The sequence below is a fragment of the Drosophila tropicalis genome, unplaced genomic scaffold (genome assembly GCF_018151085.1).
Source record: "Drosophila tropicalis isolate 14030-0801.00 unplaced genomic scaffold, ASM1815108v1 contig_258, whole genome shotgun sequence".
NCBI lineage: Eukaryota > Metazoa > Arthropoda > Insecta > Diptera > Drosophilidae > Drosophila > Drosophila tropicalis.
In genome coordinates, this window is record NW_027172710.1 from 2,637,822 (window position 1) to 2,650,982 (window position 13,161).

At 39.4% G+C, this 13,161-nt stretch overlaps 2 protein-coding genes across 2 annotated transcripts; both read right to left on the bottom strand.

Moving 5' to 3' along the window:
- Positions 1–299: 299 nt before the first annotated feature.
- On the bottom strand, positions 300–6,229 carry LOC137572181 (uncharacterized). Its single transcript, XM_068283947.1, has 5 exons — positions 5,435–6,229; positions 4,532–5,343; positions 3,680–3,904; positions 2,728–3,592; positions 300–554 (listed from the first exon to the last, which is right to left on the bottom strand). Exons 1-5 carry the CDS (start codon positions 6,227–6,229, stop codon positions 300–302), a joined length of 2,952 nt encoding a protein of 983 aa, XP_068140048.1.
- A 219-nt stretch (positions 6,230–6,448) lies between these two features.
- LOC137572182 (uncharacterized) lies at positions 6,449–7,957 on the bottom strand. The gene has a single exon (XM_068283948.1). The coding sequence runs from the start codon at positions 7,955–7,957 to the stop codon at positions 6,449–6,451; it is 1,509 nt and encodes a 502-aa protein (XP_068140049.1).
- Between the last annotated feature and the right edge of the window lie 5,204 nt (positions 7,958–13,161).

Here is a 13,161-nt window from a genome sequence, read left to right on the forward strand (position 1 = left end):
TGTGGGTACCTGAATCTTTGGCAACACCGGTAGTTCGCCTCTCACGATTATGTGAGAATGTTCTCACTCTTACAATTTTCCCTATTGTTCATTTTCACTTCTAACACTGATAGTGAATTCTGGACATCGAATTCTAAATCATCCATAGTATTCTTAAATCTTGCATTATTTGTCAGTACCTGGCACGCCTGAACTTTCTCCCATAAATAATTGATCTTATTAACATATACTATGCATGTCTCATTACCTGTTGAAATGTCTAACGTGCGTAAATCTTTGACTACTCTATCCAAATATTCCTAGAGCTGTTGGGCTCTATCCAAAAATATCTCCTGGTTAACATTAGCGTTCTCATTACTAGAGGTCGCATCCCCGCGCGACTCTACTTTGCTATCTTCAATCATTTCTGTAATGTGCTCTCCTGCCTCAACGCACACCGGCTTACTAGTGCCTGGTTTTTCTGACACTCCTGTGGCTATAACTTTGGCAACTCTCGTAAACACTTCTTCATTTATATTATTTCTGAAATAATCATGATCGAAATCTGGAGCATACTGGAGCAATTTTTTGTGATTAAGTATCGATTGATTCCTTATCTCTTTTACATCCTCTAAAACTTTGCTAGTTATGTTTCTAGGATCTAGTGCTTCTAACTGCCTTAACCTGGTATGTAACTCTGCCTGCTTCTCTAACACTTTTGCAGCCTTATTTGTGAACATTTTAACTTATGTGTATATTTGGATATCGAAATAATTATATAATGACAATAATAAAATATGTAGGTTGATGTAAGTACTTATGACTATTTTAATTTATATCTTATCTGATGATCCTGTTCGCTGCTGCTTGTCCACAAATGGGTAGTGTTCGCCGATAGCTTGGTGATGATTCGTCTTTCTCCTTACTCCTTCTCGCCTCCGGTCGCCTTCTTCGTCTTCGAAACTTTCTTGTTGCCTTGCTGCTTCTTTGCAACTGTGTCGTTACTTGCAACTATTTTTGTGTATACATACATATACATATGTAGTGTATATACACTGATTTGCATTTTATATATATATATTTCTTTTTTTTTACTTTCGATATAAACTGCCTTTATTTAACTCGGTCGCAATCACTTTTTTTTAAAGCAATATTTCGCTTTAATATTATTCTCTGTCTCTTACCACTGGTGGGGGAAAATAAGAGTTATTTTATTTTGCTACCTTTCGGGGGCTGAAAATTATTATTATTTTGGACACGGCGTCGGCCACTTGACATCCTGTCGTTGTGATCTTTTGGGTTAGTTCAGAATTTCAAGGGTTTTTCTACAATGTGTGTGGCTGATTGTAATTCTAGTCATATGGTAGATTAGTTGTTTGTGACAAAAGTACAGTTGTATTATGTTTAAACACTAAGTCTTAATAATTTCGTATCATTTAAGAATGTTAAAACAAATAAGAAAATAACATTCTTAATTGATATCGGTACAGACATTTCAGTAATAAAAGAAAATTCTGATGTATTTCATGACATCCAAGTAAATAAAACTATAGACATTCGAGGCATAGGAGAAGAAGTAATAAACTCCAAAGGCCTAGTCTCAATTGAATTGCAGACAGATAAATATATCATTCCATACGAATTTCATCTGCTTCATCCAGATTTCGCAATCCCATGCGATGGAATAATAAGATAAGATTTCATAAAAACTTTTAATTGCAAATTAGATTGCAGTAATTCATAAGATTGGTTTATACTTAGACCACGAAATTTAACGTACCCAATTTATGTTCCAATAACATTCAGTTCTGGTAATAACTCAACACTTCTACCAGCAAGATCCCAAGTGGTACGCAAAATAGAACTATCTTCAGCAGAAGATAACATTTTAAGTCCGAATCAGGAAATTAATCCGGGCGTTTATGTTGCAAACACTATTGCAACAGCCCAAAGTACTTTTGTCCGATTCTTAAATACCACAGATAAATTCCAAGTAGTAGGCCCTAATAATATAAAATTTGAATCACTTTCGAACTACGATATAGTTCAAAATACAAAAGATATAAGAAAAGAATCTGTAATTCATAAATTGTAGAAAAATTTCCCAATACTATTTAAAGACGAACTTGAAAAGTAATGCAGCCAGTATAGTGATGTGTTTGCACTTGAAACCGAACCAATCACAACAAATAATTTTTATAAACAAAAATTAAGGATGATGAACCGGTATATGTGAAAAATTACCGGAGTCGGCATAGCCAAATAGACGAGATCCAGCGACAAGTTGGAAAGATAATTGTACATGGTGATGAACAATAAACCACTGTGTTTAATATCTCATAAGAACTTAACTTTATTTATACTTAAACTTCACTGAACTGTGTCTGCCACTGCCAGAACACGTCTTGATCGTTCGTTTGCTTGCTTATTACTAAATTTTCAATTCTTACGCAACTACGTAGGTCATATAGGTTTATAAAGAGTGACAGAGACAGAGCATACCAGACTGACGCCAGTATATTCTAGAAAACTTAAGAGAAAATACAAAAACAAAAGCATTGTGAGATGTGCAAGATCATTCATAAGTCTTTGCTTTGCTGCGTATAGCAATGGGAGTCAAATGACAATTGGTTCCTCAACATCCCGCCCCCCCCTGAAACTCCGTTTCTGAACCCGGTAGGGCTGCAATCTTTGTGATAGGGCGAGTGACTGCTCCTGATTTGGTAAGAACCTGAACCGCTGAGTTACCCGTCCTAAGAGCCATGCCGATGGAGGCGCGTTAGAGTCCTTGATGAGTACAAGTTTACCGATCGCAATGTTTGGTAACTTGGTGGTCCATTTCGGGCGCTGTTGTAGCGATGTCAAGTATTCTTGATGCCAACGCTTCCAAAATCCTTGAAGCATTGCTTGAACATGCTGCCAGTAGCTCAATCGATTGGTCGGAATCTGCAAATAGCCGTCTTCAGGAACTGCTGTATATGTTCTGCCAATTAAGAAATGTGCCGGTGACAGGTAGGCAATTTCAGTATCCGATGCTGTGCACAATGGTCGCGAATTAACGACAGATTCTATTTGCGAGAGCAGTGTGTGCATCTGCTCAAAGGTGAGGACGTTGTTTCCTATTACACGTCGCAAATGCAGCTTAACCGAGCGTACTGCCGACTCCCACTTACCGCCCCAGTGTGGTGAATATGGAGGAATAAAATTCCATTTGATGCCTTGATCCGCAAGGGCTTTTGAAACGACATCATTGTGCTCGCGTGAAGCGAGAAGCTGTACCATTTCGTCTAGTGCACGTTTTGCACCAACAAAGTTGCGCCCGTTATCGCTATACATTTGGGAGCACTTCCCACGACGAGCCATTAAACGTTTTAATGCCGCCAAGAATGTGTCGGTGCTGAGATCAGTGGCCAGCTCCAGATGAAGAGCTGAAGTAACCATACATACAAACAGGCAAATGTAGCCCTTTTCCTTCCTGGGGTTTCGTCCCTTGTGAACCTTCAACAAGATAGGTCCAGCATAATCGCATCCAGTATGCTCAAATGGAAAGGCTTGTCGCACTCGAACAGCCGGTAAATTGGCCATTAACTGATTTGCTGTGTGATGGCGCTGTCTAAAACAGTTTAAACACTCATGTGTGATACGTCGAATAAGGTTTCGTGCGCCAATGATCCAATATTTCTGGCAAATTATCACAAACATTGCGGAAACTCCTGGATGAAGATTGACCTTATGCTCATGTTTCAGCAGCAATTCCACAAGGCGATGTTGTTTCGGCAAAACTACTGGATGCTTGGCATCTGCAGGCAATTGCGACCTTTCCAAACGTCCACCCACACGTACAATTCCGTCTTCGTCAACGAAGGGAGATAGTTTGCTTAAAATTGATCGTCGCTCCACCGATTGCTTCCTCAAAAGCAGCTGTCTATCGTCATTGAATTGATTTTGTGCCTGTCATAGGCAAAACTTCCTTGCTCTGGTAACTTCATCGAACTTTAGAGGTCCTGTATATTTAGACTTGCTTGATTTGATTCGATGAACGAAGCGGAATACATATGCGACCACTCGAACCAGTCTGATCCAAGATGATGTCCTTCCGAGTAGTACCTCAAAAGGGGAATCCCCAATATCCTTGGAAATGGTTGTCAAGATTTTGGCTTTGAACTCAAGTTCTGCTGCTGGCTTGAGAATTGAGCAGCAAGTTGGTGGTCTATTCATTGTCTCTGAGTATAGTGTACAGTCGTGCAGCCAAGATGGTCCCTTCCACCATAGATCAAAGTTAATTAAGTCACTCGCTAGCATGCCTCGTGATGCACAATCCGCAGGATTCTCTTTAGTGCTGACGTGTCTCCAAGCGCTACGTGGTATGGTCTCTAGTATTTCTGCCGTTCGGTTGGCAACAAATGTTTTAAGTTTACAGGGTTGATGCGAAAGCCATGACAAAACGATTGTAGAATCAGTCCAAGCGTGTATCTTAACATCCTTCTGGCGCAGACCAGACCTTACTGCTTGGAATAAACGAGCTAATAGTAGAGCTCCGCAAAGTTCCAACCGTGGCAACGACTTCTGCTTTAATGGTGAAACTCTTGTTTTAGCTGCAATGAGTGCCACTCCGATGCTTCCATCTAGGTGTGTCACACGGTTGTAAATGACAGCAAAGTAAGCCTTTAACGAAGCATCTGAAAATCCATGGAGTTCGATGTCATCGGGTTGATTGTCTACAAATCGTGGTATCTTCAAGTTCCTTAACGTGAAAATGTCCTTTCTGAATGTTTGCCATAAGTGCGCTTGCTTCGTTGGCAGTTCCGAGTCCCAATCCAGATTAAGCAGCCATAATTCTTGGAGAAGAATTTTAAACTTGATCACCACTGGCGCCAAAATGCCGAGTGGGTCAAAGATGCGTGCCGTGTCAGATAGCACTTGTCGCTTCGTACAAGTCATATGTTCCGATAATGAAACCTTATATGTTAGGACGTCTTCTCCAGGACGCCAATGCAGCCCAAGCACCTTTGCTGCCATCTTTGAGAAATTGATTTCATTTCCCTCGTTGCTGGCAATTTGTTTACTATTCGAGACCCATTTGCTTAGCTCCAATTGTGCCCGTGACATAAGGAGTATCAGCTCTTCCTTAATGTCGAGCAGTTCTTGTTCGTTCATGGCTCCTGTCAGTACGTCATCGACGTAGAAATCATCCAAAAGTATCCTAGCCGCCCTTGGAAACTCGTATTCGTGATCAGTTGCCAGTTGTTCCAGCACTCTAACTGCCAGAAACGGTGCACATGCCGTGCCATAGGTGACTGTGGTCAACTTGTAATGCTTCAATGGTTCCTCAGGGTCTTCTCTCCAAAGGATTCGTTGAAAATTCTGATGTTCAGGGGCCACTAAAATCTGTCTGAACATTTTGACGATGTCCGCAGAAAATACGAATCTGTGCATTCGAAAAATGCAGACAAACGTTGAAGAGGTTGCGTTTTATACATGGGCCAATGTGAAGTGCGTCGTTAAGAGATCGTCCATCCCGATCTTGAAATGATCCATCGAACACCACCCGCAGCTTGGCGCCTATGACTGGATGGTGTGGCAAATAGAATGACTTCTTACATACGCTTGTGTCTTCGTCTGACGCTACTTCCTTCATGTGACCCAGCTGGATATACTCTCTCATAAACTGAGTATATTTTAACTTCAAGCTGGAGTCCTTCATAAGACGACGCTCGACTGCGAGAAAGCGCGATCTCGCTCCTTGAAATGTAACCGCAAATTGTGGGTTTTGTTCCTTGAAGGGCAAATCGACTATGTATCTTCCATTCGAGTTGCGGTTGTGGGTACGCCGGAAGTGCGTTTCGACCTTTTCATCCTCTTTGTTTACAGTTGTGTGTGATGGAACTTCCTCTAGTTCCCAAAATCTTTGCAGTAGTCCATCTATATTAACCGTAGTCAGCAATGACGTAGATGATGTTTGCAATCTTGAAGTGTATACCGATGTGATTACCCATCCAAATATGGTGTTAACTGCAATAGGGTGCCCTTGACCATCGCATAACTTCTCCCCGGTGAGAACTAACCAAATGCAATCATTGCCCAGCAAAATGTCGATTGAGGCGTTAGTTCTGAAGTCAGGGTCAGCCATTTGGTATCCCTTAAATACCGACAGTGATGAAGCATCAATGTTTTCACGTGCCAATGGTGAGGTGATCTTTCCTAAAATGTGAGCTTTAATATCGATGCAATGACTCGACACACGAGACATCATCTGGAGAGAGCAGAAACCTCTTGTTATTCCCGCCTTGACGTCTGAGATGCCCGATGTGGCAACTCGAAATGGCGAATGTGCAAGCCCCAACGTCTGTACGCACCGTTCCGAAATGAATGACAAGTCTGAGGCGCTATCCAATAAAATACGGCACGTCAGCAAGGCTCCTTGAGAATTTCGGACGTGTACCAATGCAGTAGGTAGAGTGCTTCTTCGTTAGCCATTTGGCTTACTGGGTCTGGTAACATTCATCATTGCTATCGCTGATGCCGCTGGTGACTCCTCAGAAACCTGGCCTGAGTTGCCTTGGTGCTGCTCTGAGCTATTTTGCTGTGTAGAATGGCCTTCAGAATGCAGCATAGAATGATGGCGGCGCTTGCAATACTTGCAAGAAGACTTCGAGCCACAAGCGCTTACTCCATGTCCAGTTCTCAAACAATTAAAACACATATGTTTCTCCTTCGAAAAGGTGTAACGTTGCTTGACAGTCAAGCTCTGGAATTGAGGACAAGCCGACAGTATGTGCTCAGTACTATGACATTTCATACAATTACCTGTAATGGCAAGCATGGTGCGTGCTTGCCTTTTTCCTTTTTCATTCCTCGGTTTGCTCGCTACATGATCGATAACTTGACTGAGCTCAAGGCGATCGCATCGTGAGTCCAAAAACTTGAGCAACTCTTCAATGGTAGGATTTTCGATATCTTGGCTTTTGTCGATCCATTCACGTCGGGTAGCCTCATCAACCTTGTTGATGAGCAAGTATATGAGCCAACAGTCACGGCCCGTTTGTCCAGAAGCGTCTAAAGCCCGAATAACATCACTGGCTCCGCAAGTCAGAGCGCGTAGCGATGATGAGTTTTGCCCAACAGCTTTTGGCAATGCGGTGAATGTGTCCATCAGTAAATTCACCAAGTAACGGGGCTTTTCATATCGATCACTCAATGATTTCCATGCAGTGACGTAATTTGCATCCACTACGGGCAGATGCTGGATGAGTATCGCTGCTTCTCCTATGACGCATGACTTAAGGTGATGAAACTTTTGGATATTCGTTAAAGTTGTCTTTCCGTGAATGGTACTCTCAAACAGGTCTTTAAAGGCATGCCATTCCTTGTAATCTCCACCGAAGGGCTTGATGTTGATTTTCGGTAACTCACAATCTCTTGGTGCCGCTGTTGCAACCGACTGTGAGCCTGACGAAGACGAAGATTGCTGTGGCGAGAGCAATCTCTCAACCAATAGTTGCTGCTGCTCCATTTGCCGTCGCTGGTGTTGACTCTGCATCTGGAGTTCCATTTGACGCTGCTGGTGTTCCATTTGACTCTGCATCTGGAGTTGTAGTTGTTGCTGTTGATTCTGCATTTGTTGCAGAATTCCTTGGAAGAGCGAACCATCGTTACCAGCCGCGCCGATTTCTTCCAACTTGCCAGACGGAGCCAAGGCAGCTCGTAAAGCCTTAAGGCGGGCATTTGCTATTTCATATTTCTCCTCGTATATCCCGAAGTCTTCGGTAGGGTCCACATAACCCTCTAGTTTGTCGTATTTGGCCAATTCGTCGCCAGACTTCACGAACTCGTTCCACGCATTGGACAAAGTTTCCAATTTGGTGTCAATTGCGAAGACGTCGGCATCCTGTGCAGGATTCTCTGCATATCCATATATGCGGGTAATGGTTGTCTTCAATCTTCCTCTGGCCTTTATGAATGTTTTCATTTCCTCCATGATGAAATACCAAGAAATCTCCACTGCTTGTGTGGACCAAAAATTTCAAGACGCGTCTTTTTTCAGAGATGTGTTCCCTCACGATCTCGTCGATTATATCGATAACAGATACCGATAGGCCAGTGGCGCCACCGTTTGTCCGCGCTTTTTCCAATAAGCACGCGATTGTCTATTCGATAGTAGGCCAGAACTATCGACTACTAACTTTGAGGTTAACAATTAATTGCAACCACGTTGCAACAAATTATTAAGCAATGAGTAACAAACAAACAATGCCCAACTATCCGGCTCGAAGGACCAAATTATGATGAACAATAAACCACTGTGTTTAATATCTCATAAGAACTTAACTTTATTTATACTTAAACTTCACTGAACTGTGTCTGCCACTGCCAGAACACGTCTTGATCGTTCGTTTGCTTGCTTATTACTAAATTTTCAATTCTTACGCAACTACGTAGGTCATATAGGTTTATAAAGAGTGACAGAGACAGAGCATACCAGACTGACGCCAGTATATTCTAGAAAACTTAAGAGAAAATACAAAAACAAAAGCATTGTGAGATGTGCAAGATCATTCATGAGTCTTTGCTTTGCTGCGTATAGCAATGCGAGTCAAATGACAATTGGTTCCTCAACACATGGTATTGTTGAATCGTCTGTTTCGCCTTATAATAGCCCACTCTTACTAGTCCCAAAGAAAACCCTTTCGGGATCTAAAGAAAAAACTGGCAGTTAGTAATTGACTATCGTCAAATAAACAAAAAATTGCTGTCAGATAAGTTTCCGCTCCCCAGAATGGATGATATTCTTGATCAATTGGGAAGAGCAAAATATTTTTCTTGCCTTGACTTAATGTCAGGTTTTCAGCAAATTGAACTAGAAGAAAAATCAAGAGATATAACGTCTTTTCCAACGAGCAATGGCTCATATCGTTTCTCACGATTACCCTTCGGGCTAAAAATAGCACCTAATTCATTTCAGAGAATGATGACAATAGCATTCTCAGGGCTTGAGCCTAGCCAAGCTTTCCTCCATATGGATGATTTAATTGTTATTGGTTGTTCTGAACAACATTTAATTAAAAATTTAATAGATGTTTTTGAACTTTGCAGAAAAAACAATCTAAAACTGCATCCAGAAAAATGCTCCTTTCCTAGCTCACAAATGCACAGACAAAGGAATCTTGGCAGACGACACAAAATTTGGCATCATTATCCAGTCCCACATGATGCTAGACGTTTCGTTGCATTTTGCAATTACTACAGACGTTTCATAAAAAGTTTCGCCAAATATTCCCGGCACATAACAAGATTATGTAAAAAGAATGTTCCATTCGAATGGACAGCAGAATGCGAAAATGCATTCCAATACTTAAAAGAAAAGCTTGTTCAACCTAATCTATTGCAGTATCCAGATTTTAGCAAAGAATTTAGCATAATCACAGATGCAAGCAAACAAGCATGTGGAGCAGTTTTAACACAAAACTATAATGGACTCCAGCTTCCAGTTTCAAATGCATCAAGAGCATTCACTAAAGGTGAAAGCAACAAGAGTACAGAACAAAAGCTAGCAGCAATACACTGGGCAATAACATATTTTCGACCATATATATATGGACAACATTTCACAGTGCGAGCAGACCATAGACCATTAACATATTTATTCTCCATGGTCAAGCCGAGTTCAAAACTAACACGCATGCGGCTAGAATTGGAAGAGTACGACTTTACAGTAGAGTATATGAGAGGCAGACGCCTTATCGCGGATAACTATATCCGAATTAAAAGATATGAATACAAAAGTCCTGAAAGTCACTACCAGGGAACAAAGTATACAGAAAAACTGCAAGGCAAAAACTTCAAAATGCTTCTAGGCCCAACGTATACGAAGACATCAATAATGACGAGGTTCGGATAGTAGTGACCTTGCGAATAACAGAATGTAAATGTTCACTGAAATATGGAAAGAAAGTTATGGCAAGAATTGATGTTAGCGATTTGTACACCAATGGAATTCTCGACTTAGGTCAGTTCTTCCAAATTCTCGATATGCAAGCCGGTATAGTTGAAATCAGCCAACTAAAAGTGGCACCGAGCGAAAAGATCTTTGAAATTATTTCAAAAGATTCTTTTAAAAATATGGGCAATACTATATTGAAAACATTAAGAGTAGTGCTACTCCAGACGATGACCCTAATAGAAAATGAAAAAGAAAAAGAAGCAATACTGTCTACATACCATGATGATCCAATTCAAGGAGGTCATACTGGCATTACCAGAACGCTGGCAAAAATCAGAAGACACTACTATTGGAAAAATATGGGACGCCATATCAAAAAGTACATAAGGAGATGTCATAAATTCCAGGTGTCAAAAACGACGACACATACGAAGACCCCCATGATAATAACAGAAACACCAGCGAAGGCTTTTGATAAAGTTATAGTGGACACAATAGGTCCGCTACCAAAATCAGATAATGAAAATGAGTATATTGTCACATTGATATGCGATCTGACAATATACCTAATAGCCATTCCAGTTGCATCTAAGAGTGCTAGTAATGTAGCTAAAGCTATATTCGAAAATTGTTTACTACAGTACGGTCCAATGAAAACACTCATTACGCACATGGGAACTGAGTATAAAAATCAGATTATAACAGATATATGCAAGTACATGAAGTTTAAAAATCTAACATCTACAGCATACCACCACCAGACTTTAGAACATTCAATGAATACATTCGTTCATACATATAGCCGATAAGTCCGATTGGGATGCTTGGATACAATATTTCACTTCTTGTTACAACACAACACCATCGGCAGTGCATAAATATTGTCCATACGAACTAGTATTTGGAAGACTACCAAGACTACCATAGATTTTAACAAAATAGATAGAATAGATCCTATATACAATTTAGACGACTACTCTAAGGAAATAGAATTTAGAATAGAAATAGCATATAAAAGAGCTAGGATAATGTTAGAAAACCATAATTTAAAGAATAAGAAATACTACGACAAAAATACTTCAGATTTTGATTTAAAAATAAGAGATAAAGTCCTGTTAAGAAAAGAAATAGGTCATAAACTACATGCTAAATATATAGTGCCTAATAAGGTAGTGAGTATAGAAGAAAATGATAATATATTAATAGCAGATGATAAGAATAAGAACCAGAAAGTTCATAAAAACAGATTAAAACCATTTATAAAATAAAAATCGGAATGATCAACCGTAAAAATAATAACGAATATAAAAAAAAAACATACATTTTATAATTTCATAATACTTAAGTAATTTTACATAAAAAAAAAGGAAAATAAAAAAAGAATTTTATGGATTCAACTACTATAATAAAATCATCTAAAATATATACATACAATTCAACAGTATGTCAAAAACAAAAGAATAGAGAAAATTTGTCTCTCCAGACACGAACTAAACAAAAAAAAAAAAAAACACAATTTTTCTAATATACTCCTTTACCTTACCTTTATTTTATCTTTACACAATTATCAAATAATTATTAATTACTCCATAATATTACGTTATTCTCTAAAAAAGGGAGGTGTAGTATATTCATACAAAGAATTATTCAATACAATGAGCTCAACTTGTATGCAAGTATAAACAGTTAACATATACGCATTAAAATATAATTGTGTACATGAATATGTTTATATGTATACATTGATGTATGCACATAAACATATTCACATAAATATACAATTAAGCATGTACATATCTCATATCTCATGTACATATATCATACTATAAGAATATATATGTAAACATAGGCTAAGCAAAAGAATATTTTCTGAATAAAAATCAATTGGAATATTACCACAAAGCGACACTGACATGTTCGACTACTCAATTTATTATTCAAATGGAATCCGGTCTTTACAATTCTTTGTTTTGAAAAATCCAGGAAGCATATTTCAGAGCGCAATCGATGATGTTCTAAGGGCACAAATCGGGAAAATATGTATATGTAGATGACGTGCTAATATTATCTGAAAGTGAAGCCGAGCATGTCAAACACATTGACACTGGCTCCAACTTCTATACGCCAACATGAGATTGTCGAAAGAAAGAGCAACATTTTTTAAAGAAAGCGTCTAATATTTGGGTTTCATCGTCTCCAGTGAGGGAACCAAAACTGATCCCGAAAAGGCCAATACAATTCAGGAGTACCCCGAGCCAAAGATCATCTATTCACTAAGATCATTTTTGGATCTTACTAGTTATTACTAGGCGTTTATTAACCCGAAACCCTTAAACGACATACTGAAAGGTGAAAATGGAAAAGTAAGTAAGCACATATTCAAAAAGGTCCCAATTGACTTTAACGAATCGCAACTTCACGCCTTTGACTGCTTGAGAAACATTCTGGCATCAGAAGATGTCATACTCATATCCCCGAACTTTCAAAAACTTTTCGACCTCACAACCGACGCTTCTGCCGACGGGATTGGAGCAGTGTTGTCTCAGGGAGGGAGGCCAATAACAATGATATCCAGATTATTAAAGCAAAGTGAGTCACTTTAATGAAAGGGAGTTGTTGGCAATAGTGTGGGCTTTTGGAAAATTACAAGCCACAGAAAGAAAACATGGTGGCAGATGCCGTATCGCGGCAAAATGTAAATGCCCTACAAGATGAAATACAATTGGTAACTGATAAACCCAACAAAGATGATCAAATTCAGATAGTTAATACCAAACATAATCGCGCTTATAGAGCGGCACAAGAAAATATCAAACAAATACTTCGGTAGTAATATTTTCCAAAAAAGGCAAAATGAACCAATGAAATCGTCTTAAATTGCAAAATCTGCACTACAGCCAAGTACGACCCTCACCCAAAAAAACAAGACCTTGGGGAAACGCCCATTCCGTCTTATCCCGGCGATATGTTGCATATTGATATATTCTCCACTGACCACAAGCTATTCCTGACCTGCGTGGACAAGTTTTCCAAATTTGCTGTTGTACAACGCTTTTTGCCCGAACAATAACGGATATTACTATCCCCATATTGCAGTTAGTCAATATTTTTCCAAAAATAAAGACAATTTATTGTGACAACAAAGCATCGTTTAATTCAGAGACGATAACTTCAATGTTGAAAAATCAATTCGAAGTAGACATAGCTGCTCGAATGGACACGTAGAACGATTCCACAGTACA

Excerpts from the sequence above, each read along its gene's own strand:
- LOC137572181 (XM_068283947.1), bottom strand. The coding sequence starts at position 6,229 with ATGTCTCGTGTGTCGAGTCATTGCATCGATATTAAAGCTCACATTTTA. Across the intron at positions 5,344-5,434 it reads TAAAACGCAACCTCTTCAAC|AATTTTCAACGAATCCTTTG; the intron begins GTTTGTCTGCAT and ends CCTGAACATCAG. Across the intron at positions 3,593-3,679 it reads CATCCAGGAGTTTCCGCAAT|ACAGCGCCATCACACAGCAA; the intron begins GTTTGTGATAAT and ends AAACTGTTTTAG.
- LOC137572182 (XM_068283948.1), bottom strand. The coding sequence starts at position 7,957 with ATGGAGGAAATGAAAACATTCATAAAGGCCAGAGGAAGATTGAAGACA.